At 37.9% G+C, this 25,813-nt stretch overlaps 2 protein-coding genes across 2 annotated transcripts in view; one reads left to right on the top strand and one right to left on the bottom strand.

Annotated features, from left to right (window-relative positions):
• Positions 1–4,980, bottom strand: part of LOC141787780 (uncharacterized) — a 30,639-nt gene extending 25,659 nt beyond the window's left edge. The window contains exon 1 of the mRNA XM_074666450.1: positions 4,927–4,980. Coding sequence (XP_074522551.1) covers positions 4,927–4,980 — 54 coding nt within the window. The remainder of the gene's footprint in view (positions 1–4,926) is intronic.
• Positions 529–25,813, top strand: apip (APAF1 interacting protein). Its single transcript, XM_074666134.1, has 8 exons — positions 529–719; positions 8,899–8,967; positions 12,281–12,381; positions 15,833–15,881; positions 15,988–16,105; positions 18,965–19,100; positions 23,336–23,503; positions 25,336–25,813. Exons 2-8 carry the CDS (start codon positions 8,902–8,904, stop codon positions 25,433–25,435), a joined length of 738 nt encoding a protein of 245 aa, XP_074522235.1. The 5' UTR covers positions 529–719; positions 8,899–8,901; the 3' UTR covers positions 25,436–25,813.

Genomic DNA, 25,813 nt, shown 5'->3' with positions numbered 1-25,813 from the left:
GACTTTCACAACTAAAACGCTAAGGTTGAGCAAAAATTGACAAGACAAAAACTCACATTGTTACTAAAAAGAGAGGGAAAAACAGTGTATACAGGGGAAAAGTTTATTGGAGGTCTGATATTTGTTTTAATAACACATCATTATTTTATTTTTTTTTACAAAACATTATGCATTTAAAATTTATGCCCTTGAATAAAAATCAAGTTAAAGCATATGTCATTTGTCTTACCTTGTATTTTTTAAGATCAACTTCCAGTTTGATGTTTGCCACATCCTCCAGTGTGCCAAAGTATTATATAATTGTGGTCACCTTCTTCCAAAACAAGGTTTCTGCATTCACCGCTTTTAATTTTGCCTTTATATGCTGAAACACTGCTCTTTCCTCTGGTAAAGGTGTCCCTTTTACCTGAATCCACTATATTTGGGCCTATTTTTAATTCTCCTTTGTGCAGTTTTTACATTATTTAGCTTTGATGCTTTATTTTCCTTCCCTTTCTTTTGTTTGCTTTTGTTCTCATTAAAATAATCATTGTTTACTGATCAAATAAACCGTTAAAACACTTTTTTCCCATGAAACTGGTGAGCTAACAGAAAACATCCGTTAGAGCATCCTGTTTGCTCGTCGCGCGCTGATGACGTAAGCGCAGCAGCAAGGGCTGCAGATTTTAACATCGTGTGAGTTTTATTCAGACTAAAGACCGACTTTACAGCACACGAAGGTGAGTACACGTCCTTTTTTAACATTTTTCTCAAATGCAGGTTTGAATATATTTATTTTTTCTTTTTTTATAATTTCGCCGTCACACAACGACTTATTCAGGATTGTTTACCTTTTTGACAAGTTGCTCCAACCTGCACAACACAGCTGTTACAGGGAAAAACTAAACCTGGACGAAACGTGTATTTTTTTAACAAGCAGTGCACATAAATATCGTGTCAAAATACGCGAAAATGTGTGGGTTTTAGTGGCACAGACTGTTTATCCGTCTCGTCAGATAAAACACACTTTGTAAGTGGTTCACTACGGGATACTCCAGTGATTTATTTCATGCATTCAAACTAGGAGTCATCACATGTTAAAATCGGTAATGTCTGTTTTTGAATGTCAGTTATGCACATAATTCCAAAATGCTTTAGCCATGAGCTATACGTCACTTATCACTCCAGAAATATACAACTAAATCATAACAATGCAATTCAAAGTGCAGGTTTATTGAACTAAATTAAGTCTCATGTGATCACAGAGGGCATGTTTTTGCTTTGCATTACTGTGAGCACAACTGATTTCTTATTACATTGAAATAGAGAGCTTCTTCATAAAAATTATCAACTTCATTCAAACCTTTGTCACAATATGAGATGTCATACTTACAAAGGTAGCAAAAGTTGTTGGAACACCTAACAGAAATGTAAATATTGCACTTTTTGCCTTCAGAGGTGATTTTCTTTCATAATGTATGGACATGCACATGGTAAGCCTGTGCATAACGTATATCAGATACAGTGACACTGTTTTTTGTTCCAACTTTTAACTTTAATATCTAGTTTCTCCACCTTTAGCAGCAAATACAGCAGCACATGTCACTGGCATAGTGTCAAAATAATTCCTGAGAACTTGTTATCCCATGTCTTCCTCAACTCAGGTCAAAGGCTTTTCCTTAAATATGCAATGAATAAGTCAAGATTGATTTTTAACTTGCCTAAATTTTCTAGATGGGGTTGAGGTCTGGGCCTTTTCTTTACAAAATGACCTAAATCTCCTTTTATTTTAGACATTTCATTTGTTTCAGGAGTATATTGAAGGCCAATTCCACAAAAGCAACCAAAACATCTCAAAAATGTGATCTAAGAATTGTGGCCTCCGCTGTACGTAATGCTTAAATGCTTATCATAGTTTGGAGCACCAGTCATGTCAGGTGTAATTACAGCTGTGGTTTTGGTCCTATAAAACAAGATGTCATCCTGTTACACCATCAACAGCAAGCTTGTGTAAGCGCAGTGTTACTGTAACCTATCATTCTGATCCTTAGACAGTACAGGTGATAGTATTAACATTGAATGGAAAGTTTTTCCTTACATTTTTTTTTTTAAGTTCTTTATCTAACTCATTATTTTGTGTGGGAGATAGAATAAAGTTGTGATGAATGCTGTCAAAGCTTTGTGGGGCTTTAACAGGATGTCCGCGGGGTCTTAAAAAGTATTAAAAGTTGATAAATCAATTTGGGGAAAATTAAGGCCCTTAAAAAGTATTAAAAAGTCTTCATTGTGGTTTTATGAGGTATTAAATTTTATTGGTATTCAAGCTTTGACTCCAAAAATATCCATGAATATCTATTTTCCTCCTTGCGACAGTCCCCTGATGAGGACGTTAAACATTCGGCCAGTAAAGTTGTAAAAAAGAATAGAATAGAATTATTTTACTTACTTAGAGTCAGAAAAATACAAAAATTGAAAAGAATAAAATAAAATAAATACATAAAGATTTTAGTTACAGTAAGATACAACAATAAAGATTGTGAGAGGTATATACACCAGCTATAAATTACTACTGGTTTTGAAAAGAGAAATTAAATACAACATTAAAGCAAATCACACAAGGCCCATGTCCTAAATTTTGATAATGATTAAATAATTTCGCGTTTTTTTTTTGTTTTTTTTGCAAGTTTTGCAAGCGATTAAGTCTTTAAACTGTTTGAAAGTTTTTTTAAAAAGTCTTATAAAGGTATTGAAATTAACCTCAGGATTTTAGCATGTACCCTGTTTATTAAGTGACGTCCTGAGGTTGCTTCTGTCACACTAACCGCTCAAAACCTTTTTTTTCTTTTTCTTTACAAAACTTTTATTTATAAAACTTAACAAGTCAATGTCAAACTAACCATAAGTTTTCTTTAAAAAAAGTGTATATACCATTTATTTTTGAAACCGTTTGACCCACACATCTAAGGAAAACTGAAAAACTATTACTCAGCTGATTCCCCTGAGTTAACTTCCTGTTTACCGAAGTGCTGCCTGTATGTATTACTGTATACAACCTTAAACCGCAAAAGAATAAAACAGTCTGTAGAAGAATTCACTGAACAAATGCAATAAGTCATCTGTGTGTTTTGCGTCTAATTACAGATGACATTTTCATAAGGCCGCTGTTACGTAACGTCTTGTTTCATCATTCCTATAACAGATGGTTTGACTGACAGGCCTCCAACTTGAGTCTAAAAGTAGGAGGGGGTAAAAAAAAGTGCAGCGCATCCTGGCCGCATATATTCTCCTTCTAGTAGCTGACATTTCAGCCCTCAGGCTCTCTGCAGCATCAACAAACATTACAGGCACACGACTTGAAACACAGGGCAGCATGATGAAATGAAATGACCCTGTGTAGTCTTTTGTTAAAACCAAAAATAGCATCAGTCTTCAGTCACAGAGGAAATCTTATCGAGTGTTAAACCGGCTGGCATTTCAAGTATTTTCCTGAGCAGCTTATACGCACAAGGAAAGGAAAAGGAGCCTAATTACACACCCTATTCTTATTGCATTTTTCTATTATTCATGGAAACTGAAGCAAGATGTAAGAATTAAAGTGATGCTAAAGATTAAGGCCTTACTAATGGGATAAACCATGGAGCATGACAGTTAGCTTAGTATAAACTTAAGTGCAATTTAATTTACCAACTGTCGTCTTTAGTTTCAGTTCAAATGTTTATTCTCTGATTACAGGTTTCTCCTTCAGGTCTGTGTGCCAACATGTTCTGCATCTCCAGGGTATCAGGTTGTTGCAGGAACAGGTTCGATGTTGGAAGGAGACACAGGGAAATTTTCTCAGTTAGTCATAAATTAAAAGTGAAAGTGCCAGAGGTGCCGGTGCAGCCTTGTTGTGTAGGATGCACTCCCCATGAGGGTAGCTCCCAAGTGGGTTCGGATCCTACCTGAGGCCTTCTCACTGTCCCCTGCTCCGTCCATTGTCCTCTTTGGTTAAAGTGCCCTTATTTCAGGGTTGAGTTCAATTACTCATCATCCATGCTTAATACTGTATTTCTCCCATTTTACTCACATCAGATGTGAAAAAAACACACTCTGCTGTTCTAAAGATGCTATGAGGAGGATCTGTTTTTGTTGGACTGCCTTGCCACCTTCTGGCCCGGTGTCTCAGCATACTGTCATAAATTACTTTTAGCAAGGCGTGTGTTTGTTTTGAAATTAAATGGAGATCAGATCGAAACAAATTTTCTTTGTTCAAGACAACTTTTTACTGGATACAACGTGCAGATGTAAGGGACTTACCAGCACAGTTACGTAGCTCTATAGTTTGAAACGTGACAACAAGCAAACGTTGTGGTAGTCAGCTTTATGTAGTGCTATCGGCAGCCTGGTATCTGTAGGCTTGTCACTGCATTACATCAAAAAAAAAAGGGGGGGACTCGTTATTGCGGCAAGATAGTGTTTATATACCCTCAGATTTGTTTTGACAAACTTTGAAAATAACCATGTAACCTCTCCCGGTTTTTAAACAACTAATACCACAACCATAAATTGTTATAAACAAAAAACAAAACACTTTCTCTCAAGGACGAGCTCTTTAATGTCAGTGACATCGGACGTCTCATTGATAAAATAATAATAATAATGAAAAAAAAACACAAAATACCGTTCAAAACTTAGACGCCATGAAACTGAAATTATCCCCAAAAGAACCTCTAATGAAAACCACACTTTACCCAAAAACTGTCCAGGTTAAAGAGTCTTTTTTTATTTTTGACAAAAGAGAAGTCCTCCTTCGCCTCCCCGCACTTCCTGCCCCGAAGGTTTGGGCTCTCAGAAATCCACAAAATACAGGAAAAATAGGCCACAAAAAATGATGGATCAAAATTAAAACACTGGTATACCAGGAAAAAACTTTAGGTGGGAGCAAAAAAAAAAAAAAAACGATCTCACCCAGGTCCAGGAAGTAATATCCACAGCCTCTGCGCTGTTCCCTCGGCACCCCATTTCTCCCGGTCCTCCACACACCTCTTCCCCCACGCCACATCCTCCCTTTTCTCACCTTTGTTTTCCAATATTATTTTTATTGCACCCCCCACATACTTTGAGTTCAGGGACTTACATCAATATCAATGAGAACCAAGCCTAACCATATTATTCGTTACTCAGTTCTTTTATTTCTTTTTCATTTTCCCTCATTTTTTTAGCAAGGTGACCCTGTCACAGGCTAACGTGACAACAAGCAAACTGTCAGTTTGTAAGTAGTTCAGAAGCTGTCAGCTGCAGCCGACAGGTGGTTATGTCCAGCCAGTCATCTACCAATCAGAGCTAACGTAACCTCACTCTTCATTTTATTGATAGACTCTCAAGTTTGAACAGACCACTGCAGAATAACTGCTGACTGTGGGTTGGAATCAACATTAGTACTAACAGTTTAGCCCTTTTAGCCTTTAGCTCGTGCTCTATCTCTCTCCTGTTTCTCTTTTTTCTGTCCTTTTTCTGTCTGACAGTTAGGCTCCAGTGTCCACCATCACCACAAAATTAATCACAGAAATCGTTTTCACAGATCTCTCTTCTCTCTACTAAACTTTATCAGCTGGTGTGGTGTTGTCATAGAGACCTAGACCAATCTGGTCTGACCCCATGGGGAAGCTAAGAAGTGGGATATTAAAATAAACTCTAACCTGTAATATTGGTGCTGATAACCTCGTTTTAAAGTGTGGATTATGATCAGGCATATATCTAGATGAGAGACTTTTCAGGATCACTTTCAAACTCCTCACAGCCTCTTTAAAGTTAATTGTAACATTTATTAAATCTGAACGATCCTGTCTTTTAAAAAGGGAAAAAATAAAGCACCAAAAAAAAGGGTTTGAGTGACTTTAACAATATATTGTAGAAATTTTTATCAAAACAATGATAAAGTTAATAATAACCTTAACAATAAAATAAAGCCTCTGATACAATTATTCGAACAGTAACTCTTGATTGAAACGTTTGGCACTGCCTCATTGAAAACACAAAACAACAGATCTCAGCTGAAAGTCTTCAACTTTAAGTTTTATTTCATTTTTTTCAACACTTCCTTGTGCCCAAAGAGAACAAAAAGTTGAAAATGAATGTTTGAGTGTGAGTTGTATTTAATTTTATACCATTAAAAGTAAATTGACAGTTAGCTTCAGTTGACAAAGTTCATAAACCTGTCGTCTTGTATAAGCCCTTCCAGCAACTCCAGCTACGCTCATATTAAAACGAGCTCATCCACCTCCATTAAAGCAGCCAGTGTTTACTGTAAGCTAACATAAGCTAACGCAAATTCATTACGTGTCAACATTTACTAAGTTTTGAGCCAAGAGGATGCCTTTGAGTGTGTGTTTAGCTCAGCTTCCTGTAGCACAGTCTTTCCCCTCAAACTGCTGACTGGGATCCTCAAATTCAACCAAGCGTACCGTCAATGCTAATGTCAGCTTAAGTCAACGATGGGCTCATAAGAGCTCAGTGCTCGGTATGTTCTTTGTCACATTAAGAAATAAAAATGTGGAACTGGGGACTTAAAGAAGATAATTAAGCTTTAAGGCAAATTCACAAAAACAAAGCTGTTGTATTACTTTTTTAATGAAGTCATGAGAGTATGGCAGGTTAATTAGCATCTCTAAATTTGCCATTAGCATGGAATAGAATAGAACTTTATTGTCATTGTAACAAGTACAACAAAATTGAAGTCACAGCAGCAACCAAGAAAACAAAAGTAAGAAAGTGTATAGAAAGTGCGAAAAGCTCCATAAGAAAATAGCTGCTGACAGCTTGTCCATCATTGTCCAGTCAGCCAGCCTCCACCTCCACAGGGTCCAGGACTGAGCTTCTTCAGCAGTCTGTTCAGTCTCTGTCTCCTGGATCCTGTCTGCTCACAGCAGGTGAAGCTCTTCACATGTGGTGTTGGTGTCTGATGTTAGCTCTGTTAGCCATGTCTGTGAATAGCATGATGCTACTCTGCCCTCTGGTATTCCGTCTGTTGCTGGGTTAGCACGGCTAGCTCGTCCATCTTATAGGAGATAGATCTTACGTTCCCAATAACGATGGATGGAAGGACAGGTCCATGTCGTCACTGAGAACCAGCACGTCGTCCTCACCTCCTTCTTCTCACCTTGTGAGGAAACATTTGGCCTAGCACCAGTTCGCATTGCGATGCTACAGGCTGCTAACAGCTAATTTCACATGTAAACAATGCAGCCATGATTACATGTTGGATCTCCAGACAAACACAGGAGAAAAAGTAGCAAAAATATCGCTAAAGCCACAAAAAGTTTGGTGTCCATGACAGGGTTCCTGCGGATCCTTGAAAAGTCTTAAAAGGCATTGAATTCATAATTCTAAAAATAAGGCCTGAATTGGCATTAAAAAGTCTTAAATCCTAATTTCAAAAGTCCTAAAAATTTGAACACATTGGTAAGATTTATGTTTGTTTGAAGTAAAAAAAATATTTTTATTTATCTATTTCTCTAAATAATTTCCTGATTTGCTCTCGTGGCAACATCGCATAATCACAACAGCGGCTTAAAAAACAGTGATGTGGTTGCACCAGGAACTTTTAAAGCAGACGCATGTCTTGGTTCTACCTCAGGTGCCTGGAGAGAGAAAAAAATGAGAAAAAAATGGCAAAAAAAAAATCCAAAAATGGCTTAGGAAAACTGATTATGGCAGCAAAATTAAGAATTAAATTTGAAATTAAATTTCAAAAACTATGTAAAAATTCCAAAAATGGTTTTGACAGTGGCCAAAAAAGATGAATGGGGGCAAAATAGGCATAAAGTTGTAAAAATGGGGTTAAAAAAAGGAAAAAAGTGATGTTTTATGTAGAAGAAACATTGGGTTAAAATTGCCTCTAACCCAGGTAATTCATCTGGTGTATTTGTTTGTTAGTTTTGTTTATTTCAATTGTGGTTTGTTGTTGACTTGTTTTTAAATTTTAGTTCCAACATAATTAATAAAGTCTTAAAAAGTCTTAAATTTAACTTGCCTTGAGCTGTAGGAACCCTGCATGACCAACAAATGAGCCATACAAAGTAATGATCCACTCCAAATACAAAGATGACGAAAAAGAGACGAAAAAATTACAAGAAACGGACAAAGAAGAGAGAGGCAGCCATAGCCAACAGGCGCCTAGCAACAAAGGCATATACAACTCAATACCTATATTAATACTAATACCAATATTAGTACAAACATGAGAGTTTCGCTGCTCTGTCAGAGATCCAACAACCGCCTCTGTGCTCCAGCATCAGGAACTTTTTGTGTGTAAGTGTAAGATAAAATGCTATAGTATGAGTAGTTTAAGATCCGCTCTTTCATCTGCATAAAATGTTGGTTTTATCCAGACATTTTGTCCCTCTCCTCTTTTCAAACTAAACGTCTTATCACTACCAGATAAAAAACGGTGCGTTTTCTCAAACATTACTATCTGTTCCACACAGGTAAACCTTTTCATTTACCTGATGTAAAAAATGTGAAGCTTGAACTTCCTTTTAGGGAACACATCTTCAAGGTTTTCCATTGTGTAACTGTTGGTATAAATAGAAACTCAAATCAATAGCAGTACCTGAGAATTCAGCAGCTTGTCTATCTGATCCTCAATCTAAGAAAGCGTAGCTCTGCTGTAAGTGACGTGTAGGAGGAGGATAATTAAAGGGAACTGTAAATCACTTCTCTTTCATTCTTCCCCCTTTTATCTCAACTGTATCTGATTCCAGCGAGGTGTAAATCATAAAGAAAGAAGTAGGATGCTGTCAAAGTGCTCTTTCATTGTGACTAAAGAGCACTAAGCCTGTCTCCACCGACACTGAAATCAATGTTACTGCACCCAAATGCCAGACGTCCTCTCTTTGCATTTTGATCTGTCTCTAAACGTGGCTGATGTCTTCCTCACAGGAGATGTCATCTCTGTGTGGCACCAGCAACGGCTGCCAGCACGCAGGTCAAGAGGCCGCGGAGAAGCAGGTGAGCTGAGCGTGACGGTGAATCACTGGAAAGTGCATTTATATGAAAGGATCCTACGAACACAGCTGAGTGTGAGGGTTGCTGCAAAAGTGAGAAGCTAAAATATCCCCAATGAATAATTTAAGGTGTTTTAAAAAAGGGTTGAACTGGGAATAATTACAGCCAGGGATCAACGCACGTGTTCCTCTGGATGAGTCAGACCTATGAGCTGTGTATTCATGTTAAAAAAAAGATGTCACCCTGTAACGAGGTAGTGTAAGAGTTCAAGGAGCTGCTTTGCATAGAGGATAATCAGGCTCTGTCTGAACTTGCAGCAGTGGTTTCGATCTTTTTTTAAGGATTGGTTAACATTAAGGAATGGATGATCTCAAAATCAGAGGTTTTTAAAGTGTGACACAGTGAGCCTCACTTCAGAGAACGTGAAAAACACCAGGGCCGCCCCTGTTTTAATGCATATGTCTTAGCTTAGCAGATGCTAACAGTTTCCCAAGAAAACTTTGATTCAGGATTTTCCAATTAAAGTTTTACTGAAGATCTGTACACACAAAGAAATGTACATTATTCTCTCATCAATACATTCAACAAGTCATACATCACCTAATATACCAAAAGCAATATGGAAAAGAGCAGTGCTAGCTTGATGCTAAGGTATATAAGAAATTGCATTAAATGCTAGTGGTTAACATATAGAGGGATTATTTGTTTATCAACAACGCCGGAACCACGCGCAACTTGGGTGCAGAAGCTGTGTAGTATAATGGTTTGTCAACTGACGTGGAGGACTTAACCTGCAAAAAACACATTTTTAACTAAATATCATCACTTATACAGAGGGTAAACAGCTCCCAGGTTTGTGAAATAGCAGTGAGTGGACAGAAGAGATCAGCAAGTGGACAGATATTAGATGGACAGATGCATTTAGCAGAGAAATCCAGTGTGTACCCAGAGAGGAAATTAAACACACAACTGTCACTTGGTGCTCATGGCTGCATTATCCGTGGACATTTACCAGACTGTGACAGACCAGGACGCAACTGTGTCAATAAATCAGAAACCCTCCCAGACCAAAAAGAGCACACAGACTGCTGAGTCCAGAAACCAGGAACCAGAAACTGTGGCCAGAGAACTGCACCAAAGCAGATAAAGCACGTGTAATTTTTCACCCGCAGAGGTCGCTGGTGTTTCAGTGTAAAGTTTAGGGATGGGTACCGAATTGGGTTCTTTTATAGGTACTGACTAGTGCTGCACGATTTGGGTAAAAGGTGCGATTTGCGATTAGGTGGACAATATTGCGATTGCGATTGTGCTTGCGATTTAATAAAAAAAGTTGTGTCATGATGAGTCTACAGACTTGCTTGGTTATCATGGAGAAAAATCTGAATTGCATGTGCTGACATTGTGATTGCGATTGCAATTGCGATTGCGATTGGGATAATCGTGCAGCCCTAGTACTGACCGAATGCTGTCAAAAGTAACAGGTACCGATTCATGTAAAATCAAAAGGTACCATGTTTAGGTACCTAACTGATCCTTGTGACTGTGAGGGAGTGGAAGAGTAGACTGGACATGAACACAGCATTGCAAGGTTATATATTAAAGAATAAATAAGTTAAATTGAAAAAAAAAAATTAATTGTTACACAAATTGATATTTTTTACCACAAAAACACAAAAAAGTACAGAAAATTGGTACCGTTGAGTACCGGTACTGATTGCCAGGTACTGGGCATCTGTACCATATTGTTTCAAAAGTGTGACCCTGTTAAGTGGTGACTCTCGGCCGTTAATCACTGATACCTTCAGCTGAGAGTCACCAGTTAGCATGGTTGCTATTAACTCCAAAACACTGGTTGCTCTGTGACGGTCAAAACTTGATAGACGTTGCCTCTGTTGTATAGTATCGTTTCCAAAAACTGACCTCAGAACAACCGTACATTTTGATGCAACTAACAGGTTGAATTTAGTGTTTAAAAAACGCTAACTCATCTGAATGAATGGAGCTAGACACTGTTTCTATGGTCAAGTTACGTGCGCATCTTTATGATGACGCAGACTGATAATCCCTCTATATTGACATAACATACCACCGTTAATCTCAATACTCAAAACTCTAAATGTCAAAATCATAATAGACAAGTTTCGATGGCTCAAATTATTGCTGTTACCACTCAAAGACACTAGATGGCCTACTTCTGTCAATAAGCTATAACAATACAATAAATCGGCACCAGCTGTTGTGTGATTTTTTCTACATATTTTTATTTAGTAATGTCCAGGGATATCCAGATCCAATGACCAATTTTATATCTCTATTTAATTGTAAACTCTTTGTCAGCTCAATAAAATACTGTTTAATTATCTCCGCCAATGAGGTTATGTTTTTGGGAGAGTTTGACTCTCTGTGAACAACATAACTCAAAAAGTAACAAACAGGTCTTGATGACATTATCAGGAAATGTTCAAAATGGGATAAGGAAGAAGTGATTACATTTTGGAGGTGATCCTGATCACCGTCTAGATCCAGGACTTTTTGTAAGGGATTCTTTATCAGTGTGAGATAGGGCTGTTTTCACCATATGTGTATATAACTCCACCATAAATGGTCGGATTGTTTTGCAAAACAATACAAGACAAGGTCACCATGATTACAAAGATCCAGAATATGAAATATGTACTGGGTCATCATAATTTTCAACACTGTCAGGAAACAAATTATCGTACAAACCTGCAGCTAACACCAAATTGTAGCAGACAATCTGCTGAAAGGAAGTATAACATTAAAGTCGGACTTAAGTGTTGGAGACAATCACAATATGCTTGGTGGAGGTCTGCGCTCTCTGAGTGATTTTCTAATTTCACATCCTGATGTCACTTCCTTCTGACAGTGGAGGGGGTCTCAGAGCGGAGGTCTGCATCTCTTAGGTTGCACTCTTGAGTGAGATGCTGTCAGTTTTGAGGGATGTCCCAGGAGGAAAAGTGTTGGAGCTGTCTTCATATGTGACAGCTTCGGTTGCTTTCAACAAACTCTTCATGGTGCAGTTACTGTGCAAATATAAAACTCTTTATCGTCTCTACTGTTCTGTTTGCTGCTGTGTGATGGTTGAGGCAGTTTTAGCACACTGTGTGTGCATTAGCTTCAGCTGAACTGGGATCAATTCCCCAGGACTCACGACACTTCCCCCTGCTGGTCATCTGCTCCTCCTCAGGGATCCTTTAAATCAAACCAGCACCGATCTTTTGCTGATGACTTCTGTTCCTTTATTTTTAAAAATGCTAAAATCAACTTCTGATCAGTTGTTTTGTTTTTGTCACAGGAGAAGGAGCATCCTCGTGTGCTCATCCCTGAGTTATGCCGTCTCTTCTACCACCTGGGATGGGTGACGGGGACGGGTGGAGGGATCAGCCTCAAACAAGGGTTTGTATGTAGAATAATTTCTGTAGGATTTAAAAAAAAATAAAACACATCTGTCTGAACTTTTTCCTAAGCTGATATCTGACAGTGCTGCCAAAGCCTGAAAGCTGCTGTGGAGCTTTTGTTTCAGCCAGAGCTGTGCAGAGAGGCTGACGTGAGGTCACTTCTATCAGTTTTGACAATGTGTGCAAATCGAGGGTGATGACAAAGGCCGCGGTTTGTCGGTAATGAAACAGAATTCAAAGTGAAGGCTTTGACAGGCTATTACAAACATCTCTGAACTTTGTTGTTGTAGATGGCAGCCTGAGAGAAAGTACCACCCATTAGCAGATCTCTGTACGGAGCAGCGAGCGGCAGACGTTTATTTAAGTCAGAGACTAAATCAGATGCACTGAATAACAGAGTGAGGGGAAAAAAGATTAAAAAACTCTTGTTTTAAATTGATTTAGGGCAGATTGAGTCGCAGTTATTTTACTTTTTGAGTTGGATGATAGTTGCTTCAAAGCTATGGTCTACGATCTGAAGTTTGGCTGATGAGACACATTTGAAAAACGCAGCCTCACTCACCCCTCCCCTCCGTGTTCAAAGATCCCGCCCCCCCAGCTCGTATCGCCCTCTTCGCCTCCGAACAACACGCCCCCTACGACAGAGCAAGCCGGCCGGCAGAAAATGTAACAAACAAGACAGTCACCCTCCTTGTAACACACAGTGGTAGCTTTTACAATTGGACCGGCGCGATCAAAACCATGAATTAGCCGGTGAAGCAGGTCTGGCGTTGCCACTGCCAGCTGATCAGAGCAGAGCCGACTGTGGGCGAGGCTTTACCTTTCTCGGCGCGTCTTCACCTGCTCAGTTTACAATGCTAAAGATGTGTGGCTAACTTATGCTAACACCTATTGACAGAGCCGACCCGTTCCGACCAGCAGCGTTCAGTCATTAGCCAGTACAGGCTCAGACTAACCAGAGTTATTCAGCTGACATCTCCCACTGTGGGAAACAAAGTCATTACCTGTTGTGGCGAACAGCTGTTTGCCAGCTGATGCGTGAAGCGCAGCCTCGGTTTCCCCGTGACGCGCACAAGGAAGCACTCACCAGAGCAGGTAGGCACCTGTCTCCACCCTGGAGCGGACCCGGTGGGTTTTTAAGTAATTCAGCATGAGTTCGGCTACACTGGGAGTAGTAGTATCCACTGTTAAAGCTAATTAGTTTGTGTTTAGCCCTATGTGAAACTGTTGAAGCGAGCGCGCCCATCCCGTCAGCTGGTTCGTGTGCAGATCAGTTCGGGTTTCTCATCAAGCTATCTACTGGGCTGTGTGTGTACCAAAATCCAAGAGCTGAACGGACAGCCGGTAAGATCACACTTATTTCTTTTGTTGATACAGCAAGGCACTTGTTGTGGTGGTGAGGCACTGTGCAGGGTTCCCGCGGATCCTTGAAAAGTCTTAAAAGGCCTGAATTGGCATTAAAAAGTCTTAAATCCTAATTTCAAAAGTCTTAAGAATTTGAACACATTGGTAAGATTTATGTTAGTTTGAAGTAAACAAAAATATTTTTATTTATCTATTTCTCTAAATAATTTCCTGATTTACACTCGTGGCAACATCGCGTAATCACAATAGCAGAACTTAAAAAACAGTGATGTGGTTGCACCAGGAACTTTTAAAGCAGGCGCATGTTTTGGTTCTACCTCAGGTGCCTGGAGAGAGAAAAAAATGAGAAAAAATTGGCAAAAAAAAAAAAATCCAAAAATGGCTTCGGAAAATTGATTATGGCAGCAAAATTAAGAATTAAATTTGAAATTAAATTTCAAAAACTTGTAAAAATTCCAAAAATGGTTGTAACAGTGGCCAAAAAAGATGAATGGTTGCAAGATAGGCATAAAGTTTTAAAAATGGGAAAGGAAAAAAGTGATGTTTTATGTAGAAGAAACATTGGGTTAAAATTGCCTCTAACCCAGGTAATTCATCTGGTGTTTTTGTTTGTTAGTTTTGTTTGTTTCAATTGTGGTTTGTTGTTGGCTTGTTTTTAAATTTGAGTTCCAACGTAATTAATAAAGTCTTAAAAAGTCTTAAACTTAACTTGCCTTGAGCTGTAGGAACCCTGACTGTGGCGTGGGGGAGAAATGTTTGTGATTGTGTTGGATCCATGGCCGCTAGTGAGGAAATTAGAGAAAGTGATCATTTTTCCACCTGAAAGGTCAAACTGAGTGTTTCACTGTTCAACAGAAACTCAGCTGTGTCGGCTCAGTTGGTCTTCTCTGGCTCCATGACGCTTCGGTAGCTGAGCAGCTAGCTGACGTGAGAGGGGTAGTGGGGAAGGACGAGGTGGGGCCATGGGCATGAAGGTGCGAAGCGAGGGAGATGGATTGGATGGACTCGCATACCTATCCGAACCGCGCATACCAGCTTTGTACATCTTAATAATACCGGTTATAGGGCTGTAATGGTCAGTACAGCCCTATAACCGGTATCATTAAGATGTACAAAGCTTCCAAATCGTAGACCATAGCTTTAAAGTCTATTTTCTAATTTTGGACTAAGTCTGGATGTACCAGCTCTGTGGCTGTTGTTACACTCCTTTTTTTAATAAAATCTTGGATCAAACGTTAACTCATCAACTTCAACATTGGTTTTATTTTATACAAAGCATCTTAATAAGTCTTCCTCTACACCAGAAAAGTGAAAAGCGTGAAACCATTAGGGTAAATCGACAGCTGCTTCAGATACTTCACACCAAAATTCCAACAAGTGTATTTTTACTTTCTGTGAGTGCAGGTCTGAGTTTTCACTTTTGAAGCCTTTTTTTTCCTCCTTGCTTTCGCTCGACGCTGAAATGACTCAGAGCCCGAGGCGGCCTCGCCAAACCTTGCACACACAAAAAAAAGAAAAATCAATAGGCTACTCCTTTATACTCCTTGATATGCTGTTTCTGTTGCGAGATAAAGAAGAATACAACGGCTTTATTCTCCACTTTTTATTGGAGAACGTTAAGGCTCTGAACATTTTCGGAAAAATATGATTGCTGTTGAGTTTGGAGTGCATCATCGAGGGCTGTTTTGTTAAAACTGAGAATCAGTCCATCAGGCTTTCTTTTCATCAGGGGTTTCGGTCAAGGCTGTGTGTTGTAAAAAATTGCCTCTTATTTCTGTCTCTCTCAGATGAGTGGGTTGTCTTTACTCATCAGGTGGTTTTTCAAAGACTTCTTTTGTTTTACAGAGCAGTCCAGCACCTGGACAACCAGGGGGATTAAAACAAGAAAGACTCCTGCAATAACTGCAAGAAGTCCATGTTTTAATCCTGCCCTTGGGGATTTAGCTCTTTGTAGATGGCTGTAAAAGCTACGCTGAGAGTTTCTTTAAGTTTCACTGAAAAACATTTGAGGCAAAGAAAAGAATCTGAGCTTTTGTGGAGTAATGTCTTTGTCCTCCTTATTAACACCATATTGTAACTCACAGAGATCAGATCTACATCGCCCCGTCAGGCGTCCAGAAAGAGAGGATCCAGGTGAGCCAGATCAAGCCACAGCGTGAAAAATCGCTCTCTTCAAATCAGTCAGATCATGTGTTTTTCTGTGAGGTTAAATCACCTTTTTCACGTCTGTGCTTCGCAGCCAGACGACATGTTTGTGTGTGACGTGGAGGAGAAAGACATCAGCTGCCCTCCCGCCTGGAAGAAGCTGAAGAAGAGTCAGTGCACGCCTCTTTTCATGAACGCTTACACCATGAGAGGTGGGTCATCATCTGATCAGCTTTAAAAATTAAAATAAAAAATAACAGATGTGTTTGTAATGTTTCAGTCAAATCCTTGGTGCATTAAATCACCAAGAAACAAACAGAAAACAGATTGTTTCTCTGTTTTTTAAATCTATTTCTGCACGTTAATGACATAAACATGTGCTTAGTGTTTCTGATCATTATCCCAAATCATCAGATGAAGTCTGATCTTTTTCTTTCCACCAGTTTTTATTTTTCTGTAGACTTGAAAGTGTAAATTAAAGACCCATCTGTGCAGTCTGGCTTCTCCTGATGAGCTTTTATAAATTAATGTAAATTTAATAATTTTAGATTTATTTTGATATCATAGTGATTTACTTGATTTTTTGATAATTTAAGGACTCTTTTTTTTATTTTCAAGATTCATAACAGCAACAATAACTATAACTAAATGAAAAAAAAAAATACAAAAAATAAATAAATAAAGGGACAACATAATAGAAAAATAAAATCAAACTATAAAAAAAATAAAAAAAATAAAATAAATTATAAAATAATTTATAGATACAATCAACAACTCAACACAATCAACTCTGTTTTTATTGCCGTTGTATCCGTAGTTGATAGAGAATAAATTGGAAGTTAAATAAGAAAGATTTAGTTTATAGGTGGCGTGAAACATGAAACAAATATGATTTGTTTCATGTTTCGTTATCGACAATAGGAGTAAGAGCATGATTTTACTGACAAACTTTAAGTTGGTTAAAAGGACTCCATTTCCCAGAATACACCCTGATGAAAGCAGGAAGTTAGCGGCAGAGTTTTTTTGGCCTCAAGAGATACTGGTTGTTTTCCAAACTGCCTACTACTCTAGTAGTGCTTACTATTTTGGCCTAAATTGAGTATGTAGTAGTCAGTATGTGAAAACTTGCAAAATCTGCAGTTTACTAAAAAAAATAAAAATCTCAGTATGCAACAGACCAGTCTATCTTGCATACTGTTTCCCACAATGCACGGTGCTAACGCTGTTTGTCAATGCAGGTGGCAGGTTTTGGTGAATTACCGCCATCTAGTGGAATGAGTTGGCATTACAACTACAATACAACAACACTAACGTTAGACGGTCCGTGAGATAGAAGTGAAGTGATGAGAAAGAAACAACCGTAAATCTTGTCACTTGTGATTGTAAAAGAGGTGTTTACTTCTACAAATTCATTACAGCCCATATAAAAGACTAGTTACCCCTTTTTAACCATACATGGATTATATGGAAGTGTTTTTTCATCAGCTGTAGAAATAAAAATCTAGATTTATTTTCAATCAAGGATATAAATTTTGGTGTAAGAGTAGAAATCAAATATGATGATTCTGCTGTGATATGATTAACAAAATAACTAAATGCTGAGATCTGCCCATAGCTTGTTTTGTATATTTGGCAAAAAACCCAACATCATCTGTAGCTCCACCTTCCCAGACTGGAAACCAGAGTAGTACACTACAAAACAGACCCAACAGAACAGTCATACCACATACTACAAGCAAAAGCAGAAGGAAGTATGTAGTGCCTACTACATACCACATTCACATGTAGTCTGTAAAGATCTGAATGAATTAACAAATGTGTTTTCATTCAGCAAAACAAGTGTTGTATCTTTAAGTCTAGAGTCAAGCTTTGTTATTTTAAACATAGATAAGGATTCATCAACTGCTTCATTGGTGTTTTTATTCATCTTAAACTTTTATCCCTTATTTCTTTTTTTAATTAGCTGCTGTCTGCTTTATCTTTTAATTTTGTTAATTATTTCCTGACTGTCTCGTCTTGCATGATTATGAAGGTCCTCGTTTTTGTTTAGTCATGATCGACTTTTTAAGTCTTCATTTTTGGTTGCTGTAAAGCACTTTGAAGAGACTATTTTATTTGATTATTCAAATAAATCCAAACTAATCCTTATTACAATATAGCAGTTTTCTTACGGTCAAAAATACAGCGAGCAGTGTTAAAAGAAGGAAGAGACAGAAAATGACAGGCATGGTTATAATACTAAAAGACTTAAACCAGAAAGATGATGGCAGTAATAAAGAAATAAATAAAAATAATAATAAAATTAAGTCCAAAGGTCTAAGCAGTGGAAACAAATAAGGGTTGAAGGTAACATAAAATGAAAATAAATTAATTAATTAACATTAAATAAAATAATAGAAAATAATAGAATAATGAATTACAATAAAGAACAAATAATAATAAAAAAAATAATTAATAATAAATAAAATAAAAATAAAAACAGTAATAAAAACAAATAATAATAAAAACTAAATTTATAGTAAATAAAATAATAATAAATTATATGGTAATAAATAACATTAAAAAAAATAATAAAAAATAAATTAATAGTAAATAAAAAATAATAAACAATATGATAAATAATAATAATAAAACAAATATTAATTAAACAAGCAAATAAAAAATGAAAGGATCACACAAATACTAGATATCAAAAAGATAAATTAATTATTTAATAAAACTTGATTGGTTGATTGACATTTATTACACAATTTACAAGCTATAAACAAGCATCAGACATGAAATTTAACAGATTCCACATAAAGGTAAATCATTTCCAAGTTGGCGCAACAGCAGCTCTAACTTGTTAAAATGTCTGGCTTGAATTTTGTAAATGAAGAAAACAGCAGTTTTAGAAAGAAGCAGGTGAGATTACACCAAACAGCAGTTGTTTATGCTGATGTTAAAGTCCCCCCATCGTCACACACATGTTGGAGAAAGAAAGTTTGTTCAGTTGGTTGCTGACCTGCTCCTTTTTTAAAGACGATACCACGTTCAAAAACAAAAGCATCTTTTTCTCCACTCAAACACAGGAGCACAGGCAGTCATACACACCCACTCCAAGGCTGCTGTCATGGCAACACTGCTGTATCCTGGCAAAGAGTTCAGGATAACACACCAGGAGATGATCAAGGGGATCCGTAAAGGCACCTCCGGCACCAACTATCGGTATGTAACAAGGCAGCGAGGATTAGTCAAGTCCAAATAGTTGAGAAGCGTGTTCATCGCGCAGACAAGTGGAGGTTTGTTCGTTTGTGGTTGTGAAAGTGTCTCCACCGTCAAAAAAAAGACACCTGTAAAGTCGCTCAGAGGGAAAATATGGATCTCCTGTGATTTGTGACTGAGAGTGTCAGTGCTTCACCTCTGCTGGAACTTTGCAGGTGGGGCAAGACCCTGGAGAAGCTGTTTTTCTTTACGTTCTGCACAGAAAAGGATCACAGGGAGTGATGAGAATGACTGTTAAAGAAAGCAGGACAAGGTTTCTGTCTGCCCACAGCAGAGGGACAAGTTAGTGATTAATCCACACTCAGTGAATTAAAGCAAAGTAAAAGTTTCTCACTTCAGCTTTAACTTTAACTTTCTCTGAGTTTCATTAACGTGACTCAAAGATCCAGACCCTCAAATACGTCCTCTTGAAAATGTGTTTGAAAATGAAAGTGCACCCAAAGTTGAATCTCTTCTCTGTGACTTTAGGGGGTATCACAGAATCAAAGACCTGTACTGTTCATTTAATGATACTATTTGTCCCCATGTTGTATGAGGTGCATTGTTTAGTTCTGAATCCTTTAAGGTCAAAGGTTATCACCCCCACTTTACAGTAAAACAATTTTAATAGCAGAAAAAAAGCAATGGAAAAAATGTGTTTAAATAAATTTCAAAAAGATCATTTGAAACAGGTTTTCATGGAGGTGGGGTGAAGAAAAAATAACGATGAAAAATAAATCAATAAAAAAATAAGCCCTGTCAGAGCCTGAAATGTAACAACTACTCATAATCTAACAATGATCCAAAAATTGTAACAACTTACATTTTGGGTTTTAGTTCCTTTTTTTTAATTACATAAAGAAAAGGACTGGAAGATTGAGTCACTGTGGTGTAGCAGCTATTAATAATGGAAAATATCTTGTTTCTGTATTTCTTTTAGAAACAAAAGGAGATAACATAAAGATAATTCTGATTCAAAGCCCAAATGTTCATACTCAAATAATTTTTTCTAGATGTTTATGAAGGTTAAGGAAAATTTTCTTGGGGTTATATGAAAAGAATTAAGAAACATGTAAACATGCACCACTCTGTGTTGTTTAAACATTTTTTTTTTAATCGAAACATATAAATACTATATACTATAAACCAGTCATTCCCAAAGTCTGGGTCCTAACCCAAAGTTGGGATGCCAGAGATTTTTTATGGGTCAAAATGTTTACACAAAATTCATGCTTTCCTTAACTAGAAGAAGTCTCCCCTCGCCAGTCTGTTAACTGATGATTGGCTCCTCACACTGTCATAGCTGGTTATGTTTTCATTTTGAAGGGTTATTGCCACATTGTTTGCTATAACTGGAAACATGTAACTGTTTTTTAAAAGTCTGAAGCCATGAGCTTGGGCTACTCAAACAACCAAAGCCAAACCACCATATGTTTCCTGTTTCACAGCACTCAGAGGAAAACGCTGTCACTGTGTCACCATCACATTTATGAAAGAGTTAACCCACTGACACTTTGATCGTTAGTTTCCAAAAGAAAGATTTAAAGTCAGATTCAAAACCCCTTTGAGTTTGAAAGTCCAGAGTCTCTTACGGATCTTTGACAGGCACCAGCTGCAAAAACGAGGCCGTTACAGCTTGTTACAGCTGTGCAGTGACGTCACGCTGAAAAAGAGGCATGGATGGATGCTGTTACCTTTATTCTGGATGAACATTGCATCTTTATATCTTGTCCTGAACATCACATGACTGGGATACAATTCTGAAAAGCAAGCAGGCGAAAATGCAAGTTTTTTCACAGTGTAAGCCGGACAAAGCAGGAATAGGATGATGCAGAAACATAATTAAAGAACCTTTTTTTGTCGTTGCACAGTTATTCTGTCAATTAGTTTGCAAATTGGACATATTTAAAAGTGGATCACCTGTAAAAAAGTTTGGGAAACGCTGGTATAAACTATACATGAAGCTCATCTCACAGCTGAAGAAGAGTGAACTCCCCACCAATATATTCTGACTTGTGTACCTTTTGCCTTTTACACTCATAGTTAGGTATTTTCTCTTTTTTGCTCTTTATTTTAATTGTTTTATAAAAATTATACAACAGACAAACTAAAACAGAGTCATCATGAGTAGGATTTTTTATTTTTATTTTGACACTATATAACATACCTTAAAAGAAGGAAAAAAAATAGATAAATAAATATATTAGTGCTGTCAGGTGATTAAAAAATTAATCTAATTAATTAAAGGTATTTGTAATCAATCGAAATTAATCGCATTTTAATCTCATACCTGCATTGATGCTGTGCAACAGTTGACCGTGTCTATAGAAGTAAATAATGTTTTTCGAGAGGGGTCTGGAGGAGTACAATGGCATATTAGGGCCACTTGAATAAAAAAAATAAATTTTCAAAAAATTAAACTTGAAATTTTCGAGATAAAAACCAGAAATTTTCGAGCTTACGACTTATTGAACTCAAAAACTTGCTGGTCTATAAAGTCTCACTTTTACAACTTTTTAGACCAGTAAATTCAGATTTCTTCAAGATTTATATGTAGCTTCGATTGTTCGATTCTTTATGTTCGATTGATTTTCAGCCTATCACATCTGCATCTCTCAAGGGTGGCATCCCCTGTACATCAACTAACATCTGAGACTTGTGACTTCATAAACCAGTAAATTTATGACTTCACAAGGTTGTAAATTTGTGACTTCATTAACTCGCAAATTTACTAGTGTATCAAGTCGTAAATTTTCCACTTTATGAACTTGCAAATTTTTTGAGTATCTAAAGTCGGAAATTTGTGACTTTAGAAATTCGAAAATTTTGAGTTTTAATCCTCGAAAATTTATTTATTTATTTATTTAATTTCTTTAGTGGCTCTAATACGCTGTTGTAGGATGAGCTTGTCAATTAAAATCCTGCTCGTTAACTACTGTGGGTGAGAGCGGTGTGCTCTTTGGATGAGAGCTCAGCATGGATATGAGGAGAAGATGTGAGATGACAGAGACATAGTGTGACGCGGCATGTTAGATACTTGTGCACAATGTTAAAAAAACATTGTGGTGTTTGTGTTTCTGTAAATTTTGCTCATGAGGGTTCAAAAGTACTGGTCAGCTTATCAACCAAAGATCATAAAAACAAGTGAAAGGTCCCTGCAAAGGAAATTAAGTGAAGGCGGAGTTTCTGTTGTTCACAAACTAGTCTGTCAGAAGAAGAAGTTACTCACTGGAACATAACTTTGTTTTTAAAGCCAACATTTTCCACTCATTGCTTTCATCAAGGTTTATAAATGCAAAATATCAAATCAGCCTCACAAAGAGAACAATACCACCATCAGCTGCCGACGAAGACGTATGAAAAACAAGCTTTAAATGTTTTCTTGGCTGTGGCTTCTTTGTACTCTAATGTGCCCTGTCTTGCCTCCAGTTTCTCAATAACCCTGATGCAAATCGCAGGCTGAAACATGCGAGTCCCTTTCACTGAGCTGTTAGTAAAACAAAGGCTCAGCGCCCAGTTTTTGTTTCATGAAATCACACTAATAACATCAGAGGTGCCGTCCATTTTTCTATGTTCTGCACTTAAACGAGGCACGTTGTGAAGCAATGCTTTTAGTGATGTTAAATTGCCTCATTTTTATTTAAGTGTTCCACTTGACAGCTCGGCATTGATTGAAACGCTTGTTAGGAATAACATTAACAGTTCAAAGATTCAACAATGTGCGAGTTTCACATTAAAGCAGCAGGAGAAAAAAAAACACTGCAAGAGCTTTAGATTGATCCGGTGGTGAACGCTGTGAGGAAGACAGATTACAGCTGTGACGTGACTGTTTGTGTTATTTCTGAGGTCAATAATTCAGTTTGTACATTTATGAAAATGGTGAATGAAAATGTCAGGTCACATCTTCAAATCAGAGAGGATTCGTTCCAGAGGCTTCAGACAGAAATAAAGTGGATCCTCATTTTTAAGATGCTAAATTAGTAAAAGGAGAAGTGGATTTTTTTTCTTGAGAAGTGACTCATTTTTCTTTTTGTAACTCGTCTGATTTATTCCTGTTGTATTTCTTTGCTGAGATGAAGCAGGCTGTGAGAGCAGGCGTGTAAAGCCTCAGTCTGACAGACGAGTGACGGGGAAAGTTCATGCCTCCAAACATAATAAGCCTGGGCTTGATTTTAGGTTTCTCTCCTGGATTTACGCAGGTATGACGACACTCTGGTGGTGCCGATTATTGAAAACACGCCAGAGGAGAAGGACCTGAAAGGCCGCATGGCTTTGGCGATGGAGGAATACCCAAACACGTGCGCTGTCCTCGTACGCCGACATGGCGTCTACGTCTGGGGGGAGTCATGGGAAAAGGCTAAGACTATGTAAGCATTTACATCTCAACACTCTTAACGGTTATGAACAATATGAAGCGAATAAGAGACATAAGTATTTGAGTTTTAACAGCCACTGAATGTTATATACTGAAAAAAACACTGAATTTATGGCGTTGAATTATTTTGTCATGAAAACCATGGATCTGAATTTGTTCCTCCAGAATTCACCTATTGAAAATTGGTAATGTGCACGCCTTTGTTAAATTTCTTAATAAACTCACTCACCCTCCTGTCAGTCTCTTGAAAATGGCCGCTTTAAAGTCTCTGTGAGGAGTTTGAAAGTGATCTTGAAAAAGTCTCCCTTCTAGATATGCCTGCCTGATTGTAATCCACACTTCAAAACAAGATTATCAGCGCTAATATTGCTGGTTACAGGTTATTTCAAAATGCTACTTCTTAGCTTCCAGGTTGGGTCGACCAGGACCAGATTGATTTACGGCACATCTAGGTTTCTATGACAACACCACACCAGCTGATAAAGTTTAGTAGTGAGAAGAGAGATCTCTGTTTTCCTCTGGTGGAAATGATTTCTGTGAAAAAGGACAGAAGAGCAGAAGAAAGATAAACAGGAGAGAGATAGAGCATGAGCTAAAGGCTCAAAGGCTAAAAGGGCTTATCTTTTTGTGCTAATGTTGCCTCCAACCCACAGTCAGCAGTTATTCTGCAGTGGTCTGTTCAAACTTGAGAGTCTATCAATAAAATGAAGAGTGAGGTTACGTTAGCTCTGATTGGTCGATGACTGGCAGGAGATAACCAGGATTCACTAACGTTACACATTACTGACACGTCTCAGAGCACCGGGCTGTCATTAGCGCTTCATATAAACAGCTACTAAACTACGGTACAAACTGACAGTGTTTACTTATTGTCATGTTAGTCTAAAGATATGTCGGACCACCAGGCTGCCGATAGCACTACCTATAGCCGGCTACTACGTTTGCTTGATGTCACGTTTCAAACCGTCGCGCTATGTAACTGTACTGATAAATACCTTATCTCAGCGCGTTGTCTTGAACAAAGAAAATTTGTTTTGATCTGATCTCCATTTAATACCAAAACAAACACACGCCTGGCTAAAAGTAATTTATGACAGTGAGCGGAGACTCCAGGCCAGAAGGTGGCGAGGGAGTGCATCTAAAACAGATCCTCCTCACAGCATCTTTAAGGACCACCATAAACTTTCCTCTTACAGTTCACATTTTTCACACGCTGATTTTAAACGTATGATCTTCAGACATTAGACCACATAACTCCATATTTTTTGGCTTCCTAAGGGTTGTTTAATATCTCTAATGCTTTGACCATCATCATCCTAAAATTAGCATCAAAACTTCGCCTGCTCTGGACAATAAGCGTGCATCACCATTTCTCATCTCCTGTCTTAAGCTCTGTTAGCTCCTGTCACTGAGTCTCTGCTGTGATTGAAAGATCACTGCAGCAACAGTGAGGTCATTGGCTTTACAAAAAGCTGGCGCCCTCTGCTGTTGCAGCCGTGTAGCGACCCTACACAACTGTCAGCATGTGTCAACGGTTAGACCTTGATTATAACAACCCTGTTTTTCTACATCATCTTTAACGGACAAAAAAATGTTTCTTACATTTGTGTCGAATCTTTTTGTTGTTGAGTTTTGAAACTTGAATTTTTGGAATCTGAATTTTCAACAGGTGAAAACAGGAAAAATAAATTAAGATCCATGGTTTTCATAGCAAAATAATCCAATGCCATCAATTCTGTGGTGTTTTTTCAGTAATTAACATTCAGTGGCTGTTAAAACTCAAACAGTTATGTCTCCTAAAAACCGAACTGTCCCGTTCTTTAGGTGCGAATGCTACGACTACCTGTTCGACATCGCCGTGCAGATGAAGCAGTGTGGACTGGACCCCTCGGCCCTCCCCATGGAAGAAAAGGGAATAGTCTGACATTCTCTGTTGCTTTTTGAAAGAGACATTTGTAGCAGAAAGGTCAGTGGAGTTCAATCAGGGGAGCTGATTGTAATCATTTTCCCTTTCACGCCAGCCTGCTTCAAATACGATGAAATTTGATGGTGAGGGCAGATTTGGGGTTGGAGGAGATTGAATGCCTGTGATCCGGAAGCACCTGGAGGTACGCTGTGAAGCACTGTGGGACAACTCATGAGTGAGCAGCCGTCAAATAAAAGGTCTCTGTGTTCAAATGCTTTCCTTTTCAGGCCTGGCTGCACTGGAATCAGGCTTTTGGTGCATGTCAGCCACGAGTACGTTTAGCATTCATTTGACCTTTGATGATGATTTTCTGTCTCTATTTAAATTTAATAAAAC

Source organism: Halichoeres trimaculatus, unplaced genomic scaffold (assembly GCF_033239565.1).
Source record: "Halichoeres trimaculatus isolate MK-OKI-2021-1 unplaced genomic scaffold, fHalTri1.1 fHalTri1_scaffold_3, whole genome shotgun sequence".
Lineage (NCBI taxonomy): Eukaryota > Metazoa > Chordata > Actinopteri > Labriformes > Labridae > Halichoeres > Halichoeres trimaculatus.
The sequence above is the reverse complement of the archived record's forward strand: the minus strand, read 5'-3'. Positions and strand labels throughout refer to the sequence as shown.

Excerpts from the sequence above, each read along its gene's own strand:
- apip (XM_074666134.1), top strand. The coding sequence starts at position 8,902 with ATGTCATCTCTGTGTGGCACCAGCAACGGCTGCCAGCACGCAGGTCAA. Across the intron at positions 8,968-12,280 it reads AAGAGGCCGCGGAGAAGCAG|GAGAAGGAGCATCCTCGTGT; the intron begins GTGAGCTGAGCG and ends TTTTTGTCACAG. Across the intron at positions 19,101-23,335 it reads ACCTCCGGCACCAACTATCG|GTATGACGACACTCTGGTGG; the intron begins GTATGTAACAAG and ends GGATTTACGCAG.